Source organism: Tuber melanosporum, assembly GCF_000151645.1.
Source record: "Tuber melanosporum whole genome shotgun sequence assembly, scaffold_57, strain Mel28".
In the NCBI taxonomy this organism is placed as follows: domain Eukaryota; kingdom Fungi; phylum Ascomycota; class Pezizomycetes; order Pezizales; family Tuberaceae; genus Tuber; species Tuber melanosporum.
The window spans coordinates 123,406-142,361 of NW_003299103.1; the positions used below are offsets into that span (position 1 = coordinate 123,406).

The following is an 18,956-nucleotide window of genomic DNA, read 5'->3' on the forward strand; positions in this document are numbered from 1 at the left end:
TTTGGGAGGTGCCTGACAGAATTGGGGGCATCTATACAAGTAGATCAGCGATATATTCCATGGTCATTGACCCCACCCGAATTATTCTGGAGATAGTGTCGTTCTTAGACTTCAATGATTGGTATCATAAGGATGATTGAATTCGAGGAATATAGCGAGCCGTGAGTCTAGGAACCCTAATATCTGGTTTAATATCATGCCAAGGCTTGGCCTGTCATATATAAAATTTCTGTTCTCGCCTCCAGGTTGCAAAAAGGATGAGAGACTATCCTGGGCCCTCCCCAGTTAGAATGTTGACGGTGATACCGTGTGCGACACTCCCTTGAACTAAATTTTTAACTTATCTCCCAAAATGTAAATAAATCCGATTCCACAGGAGGTTTGATAAGTCACCCTTTTCCGGATCGATGCTCTATTAGATAAGGGATCCTTCCTCTCGGTGCACCATTACGTGATTTGAAGCACTTCAGGGTGAGAACATATCGTGCCCTCTTGTCATCCCGAAGTATTACCAGCCACAAAGCCATAAGCGGAGCCAATCCTCGAATTGAATATCAAAGTTTCTCCTCAAGCCCATGTTACCGCTTCAACCTTGAATACGCCCCAAGGCGTATTATACCATAGATATCATATAAGAAAATGAGTTTATGTGCTTGAGCAGAATACACGAAGATTGTACTCGACCCTTGGTTTACCCTTGACGCTTGCATTACAACCTTTGCCGGCTGGTTTGGCTCCTATGAAAAAGCAAATGAAACCCACAGGATAGCGCAAAATGTGCGACGGGACCCCGGGAGCCATCTAGACTACATAGGCGCTCCAGCATCGCCTGGTAGTGGTGCAAATTTGCCTTGTGACGAGTGACCATCTGTGAGCCGGATGTTACCGGATTAGTAATAACATGATTTGTATTACAGGAATGCCATTGGTCCCGCTGCAGTACAACGTCTTGAGGCTCCTCATCTATCTCCCCTCCTTCCTTTCTGTCCACCTCAATTCATCTGCGATGATGCTTCAGGGGTTATTGCGGAGCCTGAAGCCTTCGGGCCGACTTCTCGCAACTTCACCGGCGCCACGAAGGACCTTCTCCTCCACTCTACGAGCCTTTGACGAGGTGGAAATCACCATTGACGGAAAAAAGGTCAAAATTGAGGCTGGAGCGGCTCTGATTCAGGCTTGCGAGAAGGCGGGGGTTACTATCCCCCGGTATTGCTATCATGTAACACCCCCTCGACTACTGCTTTAGCAAAAGGAAAAAATATTGAACAAAATATCGGATCAGGAGGCTGATGGCTTCAACAGGAAAAGTTGATGATTGCTGGAAATTGCCGTATGTGCTTGGTTGAGGTTGAGAGGGTGCCTAAGCCGGTGGCGTCTTGTGCTTGGTTGTTAAGTGGGATCTTGATTTGGAAATACACTTACTGACCGTATTACAGGCCTGTACAACCTGGTATGCTAGTCAAGACTAACTCTCCAGTAGTACACAAAGCTCGAGAGGGAGTAATGGAATTCTTGCTTGCCAACCACCCACTGGACTGCCCTATCTGCGACCAAGGAGGTGAATGCGACTTGCAGGATCAGTCAATGCGCTATGGCGCTGACAGAGGCCGCTTCCATGAGATTGGCGGAAAACGTGCTGTGGAGGATAAGAATATTGGACCTCTTATCAAGACATCTATGAATCGCTGCATTCACTGTACCCGCTGTATTCGATTCGCCAATGATGTTGCCGGTGCTCCCGAACTTGGATCTACTGGAAGAGGGAATGACATGCAAATCGGTACTTATTTGGAGAAGAATCTCGACTCGGAACTCTCAGGAAACGTTATCGATCTTTGCCCTGTTGGAGCCTTGACCTCGAAGCCCTACGCTTTCCGTGCGAGGCCTTGGGAGCTAAAGCCTGTCGAATCAGTTGACGTGCTCGACGCCTTGGGATCGGCTATTCGTGTGGACGCTAGGGGGATGGAAGTCATGCGTGTTATTCCTCGATTGAACGATGATGTTAACGAGGAATGGATTAATGATAAGACCCGTTTTGCTTGTGATGGACTTAGGACCCAGCGATTGACTATGCCTTTGGTAAGGAGGGACGACAAGTTCATTCCGGCTACTTGGGAACAAGCGCTCGCGGAGGTTGCGTCGGCCTTTCAGAGGCTTCAGCCTAAGGGCGATGAGGTCAAGGCTATTGCTGGTCACCTTGTTGAGGCAGAGTCTTTGGTGGCGCTCAAGGATATGATTAACAGACTTGGGTCAGAGAATCTCGCTCTTGACCAGCCGCTTGGAAACCAACCCCCAGCACACGGTGTCGATATTCGCTCTAACTATCTATTTAACTCTAAGATCTGCGGTGTAGAGGAAGCAGATGCCATACTCCTTGTGGGAACCAATCCTAGACACGAGGCCGCGGTTTTGAACGCTAGAATCAGGAAACAATGGCTCCGATCTGACCTTGAAATTGGACTTGTTGGTGAGAACTTTGACAACATATTTCATATCGAGCATCTTGGCCAGGACGCCACTTCCCTGAAGAAAGCTCTAGCTGGAAAATTTGGCCAGAAGCTGCTAGTTGCCAAGAGGCCCATGATTATCGTAGGTAGCGGAGTCACAGAGCACACAGACGGAAAAGCCTTCTACGAGATCATTGGTCAATTCGTAGATAAGAATGCCGGCAAGATCATTTCTCCAGAATGGAATGGGTACAACGTTCTCCAACGTGTATGACACCGCCTCCCCGGCTCTACCATACATAATTCTAACATAAACTCAGGCCGCCTCCCGCGCCGGGGCCTACGACATCGGTTTCGTCTCATCCTCCCCCACGATCTCCCAAACCACGCCCAAGATTATCTGGCTCCTAGGTGCCGACGAGATAACCCCCAACGATATCCCCAAGGGCGCCTTCGTGGTCTACCAAGGTCACCACGGCGACGTCGGGGCCCAATACGCAGACGTGGTCCTCCCCGGTGCGGCCTACACCGAAAAGTCCGGGACATACGTTAACACAGAAGGCCGTGCCCAACTAACCAGAGCAGCAACCGGCCCTCCGGGCGTCGCTCGCGAGGACTGGAAAATCATCCGTGCGGCGAGTGAGTTCTTGGGCGTCACTTTGCCCTACGATTCTTTGGCCGGGTTGAGGACTCGCATGGAGGGGATCTCACCGGCGCTGACACACTACGACGTTGTTGAGCCCGCGTCCCTCGCTACGGTGGGCAATAAAGTGCAGATAGTTGATGCGAATAAGGGCGCAGAGGCCGGTGGGGCACCGTTGAGGAGGGTAATCGAGAATTTCTACTTTACGGATGCCATCTCCAGGAGGTTTGTTCCCCTACCTCAGGACTCGTTCCTAGCGGGGCGGTGGCAATGGTATTGACAAAAGTTTGTGTATAGCTCCCCGACAATGTCCAGATGCTCCGCTGCAAAGATGACTAGGAGTGGTATCGAGGCAGATCCCAGCCCTGGAGACGCGGCGTATGCCGCAAGTGGGTAACCCCTTAGATGTCGTTGTTAAATAGAATGAATGCCATCTTTGTTTTTTTCCCTCTCCATTTTTTCCTTGTTAAATTTCTTTTCTTATACTCTTGCAAACCATATAGCTAGTGTGGTGTCCCAGCGTTGGTTGGAAAGGAGAAACAGGGGGAGGGGAGGGCATCCCTTAGTGTAATTATAAACTTCGTTTACATTTGATGTTTTATACCACTTGCTCTGTTGGATGCTGTCGTTGTTATACATTAGACACTTAAGGTTGGTATCATGGAAAAATAATGATGGGGGTGGGGGTCTATAGATACCGGTAGGATTATCAGGTCGTTGCAATCATGCAATAATCTAATATTATGATACCGTGCGTGGAGGGTTTCTCCAAATTCACGTTTCCCCAACTGTCAAAATCAGATCCCCCAAAGTATATGATGAATATTTATCATTCATCGTATTACAATAAAGCCACCACCTTTCCCCCTTTCCCTGAGATCCATAATTTCGAAACATAAGAATGTGTTATGAGAATGTATAAGCCAACCCGGACCCCAAAGGAGAAATGAAAACCTAAATGGGGGAAAGGACGCCCATAACATCACCATCTAGAAACAGAGACCCAATTCCCTCCTTTCTCTCTGTCTCTCCAACATACGAAATGAAATAACGTTAAGATTTAATCAATGAATAAGGTAAAAAAAGTGAAGAGTAAGCAAGTGAAAGGAGAGAGAATGGGAAATAAAAATGAAATAAAAGATAAGACCCTGCTTGGCACACAACGAATATCGCGTTTTTTAGATTTTCATGACATTTTTGTTGCAAATAAAATATTTTAGCATTGCACTTTGGTTACAGTAAGCTTGCGGGCCCCGTGCTAGATTTTTGTTTTGATCACCGCTATCAGCAAGGCAGCTGCTCTGTAGGTATGGCTTTTTTCGTGCTCTTTGGTCAAGAGAATTTGAGCTTTAGCAAGGATCGAAACTGCAAGAATAATGGCGTTTCCTATATCGCACCGTGCCAAACAAAGCCTAAGATAATATGGGACATCCCAGTTCTAGTGGGGGGAGGAAAGGCGAAAGAGTATAGAAACTAGTAGGTGGAAGTAGGACTCTCCCTATTTTGTGAAGAAAAAACAATAAAGAAAGGACAGGAGAAGTTGAGAGGGGAACAGGAAAGGCTACTCCGGTGGGATGTATTCCGGACTAACTTGTCTAATAAATGGCGCGTTGCTTGGTGGGAGAGGATGAGGCTTTGGTCCGAGGTACTTGGACTTAATGGCAGTCATTTCTTTGCAAAATTCTGGGTTGGATATGCAATTCATTGCTGCGCGGAGGGTTGCTTCACTGTTTTCTCAAAACGTTAGCTAGATGAATGGATTCTACTCGAGTATGTATTATGGGGAGAAAGAAAGAAGGGAGTGAGATATAGTACCCTTTGTTATTCCCCCACCCGGATCCAATCTCCCTCTTATTAAAGCCCCAACCAGTCAAATACACTGTGATCCAGTAACCGCCTTTATTCCCGCCTTCCCCGTCGGTCCATACGTATTCCACTGTAGCTCTATTCCCCCCAACGATAGTATTCAACGTCTGCTTCGCCATTTTGTCAACCGGACCAACAGACGCATGCTGGGTCTCCATCTCCTTCAACTTCGGCTCGAACAACTCCGTAAGCCAACGCTGTGCAATGTCCACGCCGTTCGGGGAGTCGAGCACAATAGCAGCTATGTATGCTTCGAAACAGTCCGCGAGGGTCTTGTTGACGCCCATGTCCTTGTAGGTTCCGCGGGAGTTGTGGACTAGAGCTACAGGTGCTGCTGTGTTCTGGCCCTTGGACTCACGAACTTTGTCATGAAAGCGGTAGATCGTCGCGTATGTGGAGAGGGGCCTGTTAGCAACTAGTTGTTGCCGCATATCAGAGAGGGGACCTTCGCGGAGTTTAGAAAAGCGGTTATAGAGGATTCGGGAGGTGATAGATTGGAGGTAGGAGTCGCCAAGAAATTCTAGACGCTCATAGTGTTGCTGTTCGATACCCGGTAGGCCGGCGTCTTCCCCTTTGATGAAGGACTTATGTGTAAAGGCTTGCTGACGGAGTTCGTCGCTGTGGATCTCCGGGAGAGGAGGGGGCCAGGAGGAGAACGAGGGGGAGAGCAAGGCTGGGTCTGTGGTTGATGGCGGGGTATATGTTGAAGGGGAGCTGTCAGAGGCTTTGGGAACTGCGTTTTTGAGAGGTCCTGTTGGGTTGTTTCCATTTGCAGGTGGGGTTTTCTTCGACTTCTCTGAATTCCCCCGCGCCTCCTTTGCCTTCTTCATGTATTCATCTAACCACGGCAGATCTCCAGTCTCGAACATCATCCGCACAGCCGTAAAGAAGTTAGCCTTCTCGTCACCAAGACATTTCTCCATGTTAACGTTAGGAGCCGCTAGGATGAGCTCCGCAAAAGCGGAACCAAAGGCATCGAACTTCTGGGAGATATCTAGAGCTGGTGGCTTGCGAGCCGAGCAAACATCACTGCTGAAGATGGAGGATTGAGCACGGCCAGACTCATCAGCTTCGTGACGCTGTTCCTGTCTTCTTTTCTCATCTTGAGGCAAACCCTTCGTTTTCGGGATGCCCCACGTGAGGTAATCGGGGCAACCCTTTGATCTCTTGGACTCCTTTCTCGACGGGCTGCTGACGGTGATAGCGTCTGTATCGTCATGCCTTCGTTTTCTGCTGCGAACCATTTTGATGGAGGCGTTTTGTGGGGATGCTTCAAGGAGCTTGGAGTGAGGCGGTTGTTGGTAAGGCGGGACTGGTTAAGTTAACTCGAGCTGGTTGCACGCAAATCGTAGGAAAGCCCAATTAAAACAAGAAAAAAAGGGCCCAACCCCACCCATTGTATGTTAATCCAATCCAAACTCCAAACATCATACGAGAAATTTTTAATGACGAATGGTATCATAATAATTTAGGAAAAAGCCAAAAGGGCTTCTATTTCAATGCTACTTACAGAAAAGACCTGGGAGGAAAACAAATGAGAACCATGGAGGATAAATTTTACAGCGGTTTAGGAGATACAGGTGGAAGGGTGGGGGGTAAACGTGGAGGGTTTGATGAAGAAATTGACGATCGCTTTGTAATTGACTAGGTAAAAGATAATTCGCACAAAAGATATCTGTCTGTCCGTACCGTTTTATCTTTTCTTTTTTTCTTTTTTTGTTCTTGTTTCAATAGCATCCCCCGAATACTAAATCGCATCCACCATGAAAACCCCCCACAACGCGATACTAAGAGACTGAGTATCAGTTCCGTGCAGCTCCCTTGCCCTTATAATCCGGCGACGCATAGCCGGTAAGAGGCTCCACCTTCTGTTCCTTGAGGTATTCGTCGGTCTGCTCTTGCCATTCCCGGTTCACAGTCTTCGGGGCAGGTCTTGCCATGAGACGGGTACCGTAGAAGAGAGCAAACGAGGCAGCAAGACCAGCGAGGGTATAGTAAAGAACCTTCCTGCCCTCATCTGCGGGGGGGATGGCGCGGGGGCCGTGAGGACCGAAAGCGATCCAGTAGGCTGTTTGTAGTTGAGCAGTTAGCGAGCGAAAATTCCGGACCAAGTTGTAGATATCCGGAGGACGGAAAGGGAAACCTACAGGCTTTCTTTTCCTGCAGAGTCAATTCACCCCAGGAACCCTTCATTCTATCTCTCAAAGACATCCATAAATCGGCCTGCTCGTTCGGAGGCATGGACTCCCATCTCTTCTCGATATCGGCGAGGGTAACGTTCGATACGGCGTGACTAGCGCTGCGGGATTGGACGACTCCGGTAGCAGCAGGAACATGACGAACCAGGACAGAAGTAGAGGGAGAAGCGGGGACAGCCAATCTTGCGGCCCGTAGGGCTGTGTTGCGCAACATGGCTGAGAATTCTGGTATCTACAGAGAGAAGGAAACGAGGGGAGATTGATGTTCTGGCTGATTGCGATGATGGGGGGTGTGTTTTGGGGAGGGATGTTTGATGGTCGGAAGCGGGTCGTATGATTGTGGGATGGCAGAGAGTAGACGCTTCCCTCCACCGGTAGAGCAAGAATGGAAGCGAACGACCGTCGACCAAAACCTCTGGCCAGGTAATACCGGCGCCGGTACTTTAGTTCAGTGGGGGAAAACAGCGACAATTATATTGTTTCCATTATTTTCTACCAGATACCCTGAATTCTTGCGATAAGCAGGCGTTTTAACGGGCATCGATCCCAAGACTCTGCACAACATATGATACCGTATGTATGTATGTACCGGTATATATGTATCTATATGTACGCATGTAAGTTGCTTATTCCCATCCCTTTCACTGGCTCGCCCGTAACTGAGGGATTGCAATGAAAATATGGGTGGGTACAGCACTTGTACCGGTACCATACTCGAGCACAGTGCTGGTGGGTCTACTCGTATTCGTGTGCGGTGAGAGATTCAGACCACAGCAAAGTACTCGTCTAGTACTTGTACTGGTATACCCTACATTGCCAATACTCGAGAACAGACTGGAGGGCACAGACGTTGGCACCCGACTTGACTTGACTTAACTTAAGTCGCCAGTGGCTTGGACTACGGGTAACTTATTGTTTGCCTTTCCAGCGAGGACGCAGATCAGCCGTCATTTTCATTGAATCCACCCCACCCACGACCCCACCTGCCACCGCCAATTCGTCACTCAGCTGAGACACCAATGCAAGCATCTTGCCTACCGGTATTGCACTCGCACTCGAGTACAGTACTACTCAAGTCATACCCGGTACCTGTAGCCTGCAGCGGGTCCTTACTCGTAAAAGTAGGAACGCTTCAATTTCAAAAGAATAATGATCGTCCCTCCAGGCACCGGTGCTGTGCGAGATTAACCTTTCGACGTACTCGAGCACTGCAGCTCTTTTATGCTTTTGGCACCTTTAGCGGTTTGGGGGGGGAAACAGTACCGGTAAACTTGCCCCTTACCTCCGATTTTGGGGGGGACGACTGAGTGACCTAACCGGGGGCAGCTGGGTGACACTTGCTGACATCACTGCCAGGGTGTGAACAATCGTAGTATGATAGACTACCGGTATCATAGCAATACTGAGTGCGCCTGGGAATGCCAACGGACCGCAGTGAATCAGACTACTGCGAGTTGCGTTAACTCCGCGGCGTCCCGGAAGGAAGGGAAGCTTCCAATGTACTGGCACTGTGCATATATACGGTATGGTACCGATACTTGCAGAATTCGTGCCTAATTCGGAGTGATAGTTGATTTTCGATGGCATCTTAAATACGCTAGCGCTCGAGTGAACTTGATAGAGTGGTACAGTAGTAGCAGGTAATTAGCTTCTATGATAGAGGAACTCCTGGACAGCACACATATCCGAATACTGAAACGCGTACAGCACTCCCGCGGCCCACACATGCAGCCGATAACTTATCGAGGTGTGATGTGAAGGGGATGACGCTATGCTTCCTCCCCGAAGTGCAGCAATAGTCTACCGGTGGTAGACTACGGGTCAGCTTCAGGATTTCCCTCCAGTCCATCCTGAGTGCATAAAGTCTCTCCCTCCCGTCCCAAGCTTCAATCCCATAACTTTCATCGCATATATCACTAACTCACAAAGGTTTGTCCATTAACCCGATAACTCAAGCTCGGAGGGCTCCAGGGGGCAAACTGACCTGGACTCAGAAATAAGTTGCATCAGCATTAGCAGGCTCCGTAAGATGGTTGCCAAAATTGGAATCAAGTAAGTCCAATAAGTGATTGTTCTTTATTTAGCCATGGTACTGATGTGTATCACAAAGTGGTTTCGGGCGCATTGGCCGTATCGTGAGTTTTCCATGGCTAGCGATTGAGCTGACATGGCCTCTGAAGTACGCGAAAGCATTCTTGGGCTGATACTGGCGAATTGATTGTTGCTAGGTTTTCCGTAACGCGTAAGATCTTGATTATCCCACTCTCACCCTCATTTCTGTTCCCCTGTTTCTTTGACGGGGCGGATTATTTTACGGGAAACGACTGAGCTGTGTCTGCTTGCCCCTAAACAGCGCCTACTGACTGAACGGATTATCAGTATCGAGCACGATGACATCGATGTCGTGGCTGTAAACGATCCATTTATCGATCCTAAATATGCTGTAGGAGTCCCTCTGTCTGCTCTAGTTGCTTTTGCGCAATACGTTATTGAACGTTTGAGCAGGTTTACATGCTCAAGTACGATTCGGTTCATGGAAACTTCAAGGGAGATATTTCTTCAAATGACTCTGGAGACCTAATTGTCAATGACAAAATTGTTAAAATGTATTAGGAGAAGGATGCGGTAAATATCCCCTGGAAAGACACTGGAGTAGAGTATATCGTTGAATCCACTGGAGTTTTCACTACTACTGAAAAATCTAAACCTCACTTGAAGGGTGGCGCCAAGAAAGTTGTTATGTATGTTTTTGCCCAGGGTTTATGAAATTATGCCGTGCCTGCTGACGGAGAATATAGAGCTGCACCTTCGGTATGAGTACTCTGAGAGCACATATTTGCGTTGATACTGAAATGCTTACTCGGCACAGGCCGATGCTCCTATGTTTGTTTGCGGGGTCAATCTTGCAAAATATTCTAAAGACGTTGAAATCCTTTCCAATGCTTCCTGCACTACCAACTGCTTGGCTCCGTTAGCCAAGGTTATCAACGACAAATTTGGGATTGCTGAGGGATTGATGACCACTGTTCATTCTTATACCGCTACCCAGAAGACTGTGGATGGGCCTTCGGCCAAGGACTGGCGTGGAGGCCGAGCTGCTGCGACCAACATTATTCCTAGTAGCACTGGCGCAGCCAAGGTAATTGTTTGATTGGGTATCCAATATGGACTCTTCTGACTATCACAGGCTGTTGGTAAAGTTATACCAGAGCTTAACGGGAAACTTACGGGCATGGCTATGCGTGTGCCTACCCAGAACGTGTCTGTGGTTGATCTCACAATTCGTCTCAAGAATGGCACCAGTTATGATCGGATCAAAAAGGCTGTTAGAGAGGCCGCTGAAGGGCCTTATAAAGGAATAATTGCGTATACCGAGGATGAGCTAGTGTCTAGTGATTTGAACGGTCACGAAGCATCTTGTATTTTTGATGCGAAAGCAGGGATTCCATTGAATGAGAATTTTGTCAAGCTGATTGCTTGGTACGATAACGAATGGTAGGTTTCTTGGGAGAACGCCCTTACAGGACCATGTGAATATGACTAAAATATCGTAGGGGCTACTCTCGTCGGGTTCTCGACCTCATCTCATATATCGCAAAAGTTGATGCTAAATAGATAGGGAATACCTTCAGTTTCTCTATTGCTTGAATTTTGTAGGGTGTTATGCTCGATAGCTGATAGCTTATAGGCAATATTTGCCTCTATGTTCCTATATAAAATTAATGTGTTTAAAATGCAAAAATCGAGACTTGCCTCTTTCAATCTAATTATCAATTGCCACCACTACCAAATAAGAAACAGCACTCAGTTTCTGTTTCGATATCGGGAGATAAAACTTGTATAATTCACTTATACACTCGAGTAGTCGATAAATATATTCGCGTTATCGCTGCGAATTGCGACGAGAACTTTCACCAAATTTTTGTTATCAGAAATATACATATCGACCGCTACCTGTAAATGCCGAGCCGTTTGCGGTACGCGGTGGATATATACTAGAATATGGACATAACCATAGTATCATACCAATTAGTACAAATACATGAATTGTTTGGGCTTTTGTAATACATTCATAATGGTAAGGTTTACAGGTCTCGATATTTGTACAACTATCTCTATTAGTGCGCTTGTGAGCTCGCATTTGCCAAAACCGCGTTTCTATTCCTAGTACTGTACCTTGTTATCGGAGTGAGTCACATATATAATTTATAGATATTCCTTTAGTTTTTGTGAGGTTTCATGTATTATATGATGTATTGCAGTAGTATTAAAAGAGGATATAGCAGCAATGCATGCTCGTGTCCGCAAAGTTCTCGTAACAACTGATGTACCGCAAAGTCTTAACAGTCTTCAACTGGCGTGTTGCGGAAAAGCTATTTGATGGGGGAAAAAATGCCAACGTCTTGTACGGAATCTGCCACTACCAGATCAATAATTCTCAAAAAAGAGTCATTCATGTCCTGATATCTTGTGCGGGAGTTGGTAGGTTACAGTACTTGAGGTGTTACGAGAGCTTTGCGGATGCGAGTGTGCTTGCATGTGTGAAATTTTGCTAGGATTAGCGCAAACTTGGAATAGTACAAGTATGATACTTGTAAAATCCTATCTATTTGATTCTACTACCAAATCTATTACATGAGTAGGTATCCGAATACAAACCTTTTCATGGGAAAAATCGTAACATCCGATCGCGACCTGCTTAATAATTCTTTGAAGAGTAACTGTCATGAAATTAGGGGATTTTTAAGTTGCTTTACCGCTTACAATACTCTTTGCACCGCATAGGTTAGTCATTCTGTTTACTCGAGTGCTTGAAAAAGTCGCTGCAAAGTGATATTGTTCTATAACTTATCTTATTCCCTCCATCCCAGGAAACACGTAACACCCAATATTGAATTTGCCTTCAGTCCGAAATAGACTTTTAGGGTTAGGGTTCAAATTCAGAGTCTACAATTTGAAAGTGAAGGTTGCTGCCAAGAAATTATTTACCTTACACTGGTTGTTAAGAACCTAAACCTCACGACAATTTGGTCAGTTACGATTGCCAGTCGCAAGCGCAGTCGCGGAGCCCTGTCTCATAACGCCCAGCGAGCCGTAAAGCTGTAAGGGTTTCCTACAGCTTGGCGAAAATTTTTGTAACCTGGATATAAACTCTCGGCGCTCCTTTTCCTCCCATCCTCCTCATCCACCAACGGTCTCATAACCCAACGCCCTTACAAAGACAAGATGGCCACTGGTTTGTGTTACGACCGTCGCATGACTAGTCATCGTATAATCGAGGGTGAACACCCCGAAGATCCTAAGAGGATTTCTGTTATATACGAAAAGATTGTCAACTGCGGGCTTGTCAATGATCCAGAATTTTCAGGAACAAGCAATCCCGAGAACCCCGGATTGATGGTTAGAATTGAGGCCAGGGAGGCAACTGAACGTGAAATCGGCTTGATTCATAGCCGTGATCAGTTTGAATTTGCCCGAGAGCTTGAAGGTGAGATAAATGGTTCAAGTGTTTGCTTCGGGAATGTGCTAATATTGTCTTCTTATGATAGATCATGATGACGAGCAGTTAATCATGATGACAAATGAGGCTGATTCGGTTTACTTTAACCAGCATACCTTTATGTGTTCTAAGCTTTCTTGCGGTGGGGCAATAGAAACTTGCCTTCGAGTTGCTCAAGGTCACGTAAAGAATGCAATTGCGGTAGTTAGGCCACCTGGCCACCACGCGACTCCTGACTGCTCAATGGGTTTCTGTATCTTTAATAATGTCTGTGTATCCGCTAAGACTCTACAAGAGAGGATGCCTGATATTAAGAAGATTCTAATTCTTGATTGGTGATTATTCTTCAATTTGCCTAAAATTTGTAGGGAAGAGGAGGTGATCAGCATTCTAATCATTTTTTCTTGGTTTGCTTTTTTAGGGACATTCATCATGGTAAGTAAAAACAAGATAGGAATTCATTATTAGTGCACTATAGCTGATTTTTACTCTTTTTACAGGAAATGGTACTCAGGATGCCTTTTATAACGACCCATCTGTTTTATATATTTCCCTTCACAGGTTCGAGAGGGGAACATTCTATCCGAACGACCCTAGGGGAGATTCTACATTCTGCGGGTCGGGACAAGGTACCGGATTGTAGGTCTTTCCCTCCCTTCCAGTCCAATCACCCTTGCATACGCTCACTGCTTCAGCAATGTAAACATCCCTTGGACTGAAGGTGGTAAGCTGGACGGCGATTACATATATGCTTTTCAAAAGCTTGTAATGCCTATAGCTTTGGAATATAATCCAGACTTTGTTATTGGTAAGCACTCTGGTATTTCTGCAGATATTTTTTAGCTACCGCCGAACCAAGATCTGATTATCGAAATTCCGACTTAAACAGTTTCGGCTGGATTCGATGCGGCTGCTGGTGATGAGCTCGGGGAGTGTTACATTACTCCTGCTGGCTTTGCCCATATGACCTACATGTTAATGAGCCTAGCAAAGGGCAAAATGGCTGTTTGTTTAGAAGTAAGTTATCAATTTACTTATTTGAATAGGTTCTCATACAGCTTATAGGGAGGATATAATCTATCCTCGATCTCAGATTCTGCCCTTGCTGTCATAAAGGTTTTGATGGGCCAAGCGCCTGAGAAGATCCTGGACCCGGTAGCGTCCCCGGCGGCGGCAAATGTAGTACAGCAGTGTATCGATATCCAAATGAGATACTGGCGTTGTTTGCATTCAGCCGGTTCATTAAGTCCAACTCCCTTGAAAACTCTTATTAAATAAATTTTTACTGATTGAGATGATTAGGGGCTTCCGAGAGAGGTAATGGGCTTTCCCTAGATGGTTAGAATATACCCATCTGATTAGGATCGCACTTTCGCTAATAACTTTTAGTTGTAGTACGTGCGTGGCAAGAGAAAATTTTATGGGAGAAGTATAAGATGTCATCAGCACCAGTCATGCATCCGTCGGGTCTTGTGTTTGATAATGCGCTGCTGATGTCGTAAGTTCCCCTGCCTCTCAAACTTATTACCCACTGTGGTGCATTTTGTGAGCGAGCTATAAAGCTACCGAATTGGTTGAGATTGCTGTCTTAGAATTTAACAATATTTTTCTGGCGGCTATAAGGCCAGTAGTAAGTAATTGATGCTAACATATATTAGGGAAAATTGCCCTACCGCAAAAGTTATTGTTATGCTCGTACACGAGCCGTAAGTATTCCGCAATCAGGTGCATAAATTCAACTAGTGGCTAACTAATTCTGTGATTTAAGGCCAAAAATACATGCTACCGTGGATACCAGAGATTCGAAGGAGCTCAATTTGGATGATCTCGAATTGGTAGCTTTCCATTCATCTATCTTGTCTTAATTATCAAAATGTTTCTTGTTCTGCTAATATAGTAATTTCTGTAATGCTGAAGATTGATCCCGTTTATTTTTATATTCGTTGGGCCTTTGAGCAGCAGTTCGGAATAGTGGATGTTAGTCTTCCACCACAACAGCGGCCCCAAGCGGTAAGTATCCTAATAATCGAGTTAGGTAAGAATGAAGATATTAAAAACAAAAATTGGGTTTTTAGAGTAGCACGGCAAATGCGTTACGGGGACAGTCCGAATCCCTTTGTGAATACCTTTGGGACAATTATATCGAGTACTCCATTCCTCCATGTCCCCATAATTTTTTTCTACATAATGTATTATGTGGATTTTCCTAATTTCTAACCTTTGATCTCCCTGCGTACAGGCTCCAAAACGCGGAAAATGTTTTGTTAATCGGAGTTGAAGATGGAGTTTCGGGTATTCTTCATATGCTTACTTCCAGAAGTATGAAAGTTATCCCCATTTATAGTAATTCTCTATTAACGTACTATAAACTCTAGAGTGCGAGAAAAAGGTCAAAGCCTGTGTAGGTTTTATTTGTACCGCAAACATGCAGTCCATACTGTATGGTGGTGTTAAAGATCAAGAACTCACAGAGTGGTACTTCAATGTACGTACTCTCTTCTCAGCTACTTGCTTTAACAGCTAACATTCGAAACTAATCTTTCCTCTCAAAGACCTCGTTACTTTTCGTTGGATCCGATCATCTTTACTGGGATGGTAACAAATCCCGTCGTAAGAAGTATGGTAATTGCAAACTTACTGGCGGAGATGTTATTTCCACGGTTATGTTGAATTCCCAAAAGGAAGCAGCAAGCTTTATGTTGAGCAAAATAACCGTTAAGGCAACTGAGAACGACGGCAACAACGGCCATAATGATAATAAGAATGGCGAAGAAGAGGAGGGAGAGATTATCGAAGGACAGATTGCGGCTTAGACTGTCGCTATATTGATATCCTTTCGCGTATAACAGTTTTTTTCCTTTTCCTTCTCGCTAATTATACTTTTCCTTTGTTTTGATCCATCGGGTTGGAGTCGGCAGTTTCTCTTTCCTTATGTCATACATGGATGGTTGGCGTTACCACTTAAAAGTTTTATCTTTTCTTTCTTTCCTTTCCCTTTTCTATCCTACCCGCCGTGCTCCTGTACCGTACCGGTATGCCATATCCAGTTCTGCAGCTGTAATTCTGGAATTTGCGAATGATGTTATATGACGTGATTTGATATAATGTAACATGTGTAGGTTGGTGGACTTGCTTGAACCATACCGGTATGTCGAGCCATAACAATATGTTGCTCATACTTGGTATCATATCTCAGAAAGCAAGCGAGAGCAGGAGGAGAGAGAGAGAAGGAAGGGACGTTTTTTTTATAGGTTAGAGACCTGAGCTAAAAGCCCCCCTCTAGCACCTTCCTCATCCCCTCGACAAAATAGCAAACACCATACCCGCAACCCCAGCACCTAATCACGAACTAGAATTCATGCGCTCCAGGAACCACAGACTATTTAAAGCCAACCCCTCCCTAGCAGGAACGGCCACCCCACCCCCAGCGCACAATGTGCTCGTACAGCAACTCCCGACACGAAATGTCCCGCAAGCGTGAACTCAATTCCTCTCCCTTTGTCCCCCGCGGTCCGCATCGGTGCACCGCCAAGCACATGGATTTCATTGTTGGAGTACCGTATTACCCTTTACCATTAACCGACAAAGGTTTTCTGGAGCGTTTCATTGGTTCTTTGTTTCTGGCTCTGGCCTTGTCTTGTGTGTGCGGTGAAGACAAAGGGTGAGTCTGCGAGCTCTTGCGGTTGAGGACTGGTGTGGATCTGGTGATTCTCGCTGCTGTGTGCAAAAGCTTTTTCTGGCCTGCTTGTTGGGTGGGGAACTCGACAACCTTCGGTGTGCCGGACTGGATCGTGCATGTCGTAGTGTAATGAAATGGGCGGCTTCGCGTCGGCGTTTGGATGGATTGCGTGGATCTCGGCGGGCTAACTTATATCCCCGGATATTTCATGGGTAAAATGCTGCTGCTGGATGTTGGGAGGTTATCGGTCGGATTCGGGCAGATGAAAGCACGATACGCGGTGTTATCGACGACTGAAATTCGGGATTTGGAATCCAAGTCTAATGGAAGTCATCCAGTGATTTTGGAATGGGTCGGCACGTAGGAAGTATTTTTATCTATTCTCACACAATTTAGGATTCCTGTAATGAGGTGTGGAATGAAAATTGTGCATCACCACACCATCGTCCGTCATGGCGGAGGAGAGAGGGGAATATATAATATTATTATTATATAATATATGATTCTTGTATATACAGCTTGCGTATTATGGACCGCGAGCCAGAGCAAAGTGAAAAAACAGATGAAATGAAAAATAAAAAACCGAGCTAGCACTACCTTGTATTATTATATGCATATCGTCCAATATGGCGCCTAGAAGAACTTAACTCCCATCTCCTCGTTCGCACCAAATACTTGTGCGAGACTACGTTTGACGAGAAAGTCGAGGGCTTTACGGAGGACGTATGGGTCTATTGTGTGGAACTCTGTGCATGCCGAGTTGTCAGCACACGAGGGGGGGGCGAGAGAATGGGGGGGGGTACCTTGATTCCTGGTGAGATCCCCTTCAGATATCTCGTAAAGCGTGAGTACGCTTCCTTTTTGTCCAGTGCTATCGATCTATCCACCCCATTCATCAGTACCTTCCCATCCCTGCTAAAGGCGTGCGTGTGGATGCAATCACCCATTCATAGATAACATTAGCCCACTCTTCCGGCTTCCTCCAATACACTATCGCCGTAGCTTTCCCCACACCTTCCCACTCCACGTCGCCCTCCGTTACCATGTACTCCAAGAGTTCTGCTGCATCACGTTGCTTGAATCTGCCTATGTGCTCCGTTAGCACACATGTCCTCTCTCGAAGGGGGAGGGAAAGGAGGACCCACGGTTGAGATTTCTGTTATAAAATAACTCAGTCTCGAGTGCGTCGCTGAGCTGTAATTTCCAAATCTTGTGCGCGCGGCAGTAGGACAGGACCCAGGCGGCCCAGATTGAGCGTTGATGGGCCCATGTGGTGTCGTTGGGCTGTGTATTTTGTCTGGGTCAGCGGTGGTGCAGCACGCTCTACGGGGAAGAGGAGGAATGATATCTTGTGAAGAAGGCGGGGAACTCGTAGAGTTCTGGGTACTCAAGGTTTGGGGGTTTGGGTTTTGTGAACATTGTGGCCGTTGTTGTCATATTAGAGCTCTCGGACGGAGCTATCAAGTTTCAGGGGATGGGGGTGCGTGCCTGCGTGCCTGCGTGCCTGCGTGCGGTTGACTCGGTTGGTTGGTTGCGGGTTGGATAGTGGGGCGGAATCTCTACTACGGTGGAAAGTGCCTAAAGGTGGGTCCTCCGGTGAAACAGGAAGTCCGTGGCAACCGATCGGAATTGAGCCCGGAATTGCCAAGACAACCATGCAATAATACACGTGCTGGCAACCATACTATACGATACTATAGATTGGTGAATAAAGCAAAAATCAAGAAATTTATTTAAGAAGCAAAGGGTTTCTAAGAGGATACTTCAGTTAAAGATACACGACAATGACTTTTATATACAGTATCAGTAAATGGAGTAGTTTCATACTTCAATCCAGCATAATATGCTTCAAGTATTCAAGTACTCTTCTACCAGTATTTGAGCAGTAGAAGTGAAGGAATTTCCTGTAAAGCCTTTGGTACCATCTTGACCAATGAAGGCCAATTATACTGGCAGTTCTTCCTCATGTACCATTTTGCTCTTCCCTATTGGTATTAAATTCAATTTAGTTCACAGTGAAATTTGGGAAAAACATGCAAAAATGGCCCCTCTTCTCAATCTCCTTTCGAAGACGTGACTTTTGTTCTAAAAAGTCAGGCTGCACTGACAGTAGGCGTCTTGTGCAGCAAGAATCACCAAAATGACTTCTGTCTTGTTTGTTCTTCCTGCTCTTACAGTCATGTCTTAATCCATTTTCTTACCATAGGCCACATTCCTGTAAAATTCTCTTGCAACCTTTTACCTTACCTCTCCACTTTGATAGAATAGAATAATCATCTATATCAAAGCTCATCTTTTGTATATATAGTATGACTTCATTGGGTTTATAATACTATCTCTCTTGAAGAGAAGGCTGTTTTCCACCAGGATCCATATTCATATGTGATGTACGAAGTGCATCAGGTGCATCCGCTGTATGGGAGGTGCCATGGTTGAAGAGAAAAAGTGCCTGAGCTTTGGAGAATGTAGCTTTAAAGATTGGAATGGCGATATTGAAGACCTGGTCTATTAAGTTGTCACCATTCCACAGGATCCTTTACCAACTTTGATTTATTCAGTTGCCTGTCGGGGATTGATTTAAAGTCCTGGAATTGGTTCAAGGTCATGAGATTGTAGCGCTATT

At 45.9% G+C, this 18,956-nt stretch overlaps 7 protein-coding genes; 4 read left to right on the forward strand and 3 right to left on the reverse strand.

The window, feature by feature from the left end:
* Nucleotides 1-1,006: 1,006 nt before the first annotated feature.
* Nucleotides 1,007-3,863, forward strand: GSTUM_00009423001 (uncharacterized protein; the record flags this gene model as incomplete). XM_002840691.2 has 5 exons in its annotated part: nt 1,007-1,219; nt 1,303-1,385; nt 1,437-2,715; nt 2,768-3,315; nt 3,388-3,863. The coding sequence occupies 5 exons, from the start codon at nt 1,007-1,009 to the stop codon at nt 3,485-3,487; spliced, it is 2,223 nt and encodes a 740-aa protein (XP_002840737.1). The 3' UTR covers nt 3,488-3,863.
* A 39-nt stretch (nt 3,864-3,902) lies between these two features.
* GSTUM_00009424001 (uncharacterized protein) lies at nt 3,903-6,418 on the reverse strand (the record flags this gene model as incomplete). XM_002840692.2 has 2 exons in its annotated part: nt 3,903-6,268; nt 6,298-6,418. 2 exons carry the CDS (start codon nt 6,416-6,418, stop codon nt 4,815-4,817), a joined length of 1,575 nt encoding a protein of 524 aa, XP_002840738.1. The 3' UTR covers nt 3,903-4,814.
* Nucleotides 6,419-6,423: 5 nt separating this feature from the next.
* GSTUM_00009425001 (uncharacterized protein) lies at nt 6,424-7,468 on the reverse strand. XM_002840693.2 has 3 exons: nt 7,104-7,468; nt 6,902-7,024; nt 6,424-6,751 (listed from the first exon to the last, which is right to left on the reverse strand). The coding sequence occupies exons 1-3, from the start codon at nt 7,366-7,368 to the stop codon at nt 6,744-6,746; spliced, it is 396 nt and encodes a 131-aa protein (XP_002840739.1). The 5' UTR covers nt 7,369-7,468; the 3' UTR covers nt 6,424-6,743.
* Nucleotides 7,469-9,183: 1,715 nt separating this feature from the next.
* GSTUM_00009426001 (uncharacterized protein) lies at nt 9,184-10,896 on the forward strand (the record flags this gene model as incomplete). XM_002840694.2 has 8 exons in its annotated part: nt 9,184-9,206; nt 9,335-9,433; nt 9,534-9,597; nt 9,660-9,737; nt 9,768-9,899; nt 10,024-10,293; nt 10,342-10,649; nt 10,709-10,896. The coding sequence occupies 8 exons, from the start codon at nt 9,184-9,186 to the stop codon at nt 10,767-10,769; spliced, it is 1,035 nt and encodes a 344-aa protein (XP_002840740.1). The 3' UTR covers nt 10,770-10,896.
* A 1,270-nt stretch (nt 10,897-12,166) lies between these two features.
* On the forward strand, nt 12,167-14,296 carry GSTUM_00009427001 (uncharacterized protein; the record flags this gene model as incomplete). XM_002840695.2 has 10 exons in its annotated part: nt 12,167-12,642; nt 12,704-12,989; nt 13,076-13,089; nt 13,155-13,293; nt 13,350-13,462; nt 13,544-13,671; nt 13,720-13,876; nt 13,957-13,992; nt 14,050-14,152; nt 14,209-14,296. Exons 1-10 carry the CDS (start codon nt 12,381-12,383, stop codon nt 14,294-14,296), a joined length of 1,326 nt encoding a protein of 441 aa, XP_002840741.1. The 5' UTR covers nt 12,167-12,380.
* Nucleotides 14,297-15,037: 741 nt separating this feature from the next.
* GSTUM_00009428001 (uncharacterized protein) lies at nt 15,038-15,708 on the forward strand. XM_002840696.2 has 2 exons: nt 15,038-15,139; nt 15,207-15,708. Exons 1-2 carry the CDS (start codon nt 15,080-15,082, stop codon nt 15,465-15,467), a joined length of 321 nt encoding a protein of 106 aa, XP_002840742.1. The 5' UTR covers nt 15,038-15,079; the 3' UTR covers nt 15,468-15,708.
* A 1,090-nt stretch (nt 15,709-16,798) lies between these two features.
* On the reverse strand, nt 16,799-17,770 carry GSTUM_00009429001 (uncharacterized protein; the record flags this gene model as incomplete). XM_002840697.2 has 5 exons in its annotated part: nt 16,799-17,079; nt 17,137-17,212; nt 17,277-17,419; nt 17,479-17,630; nt 17,661-17,770. 5 exons carry the CDS (start codon nt 17,768-17,770, stop codon nt 16,967-16,969), a joined length of 594 nt encoding a protein of 197 aa, XP_002840743.1. The 3' UTR covers nt 16,799-16,966.
* Between the last annotated feature and the right edge of the window lie 1,186 nt (nt 17,771-18,956).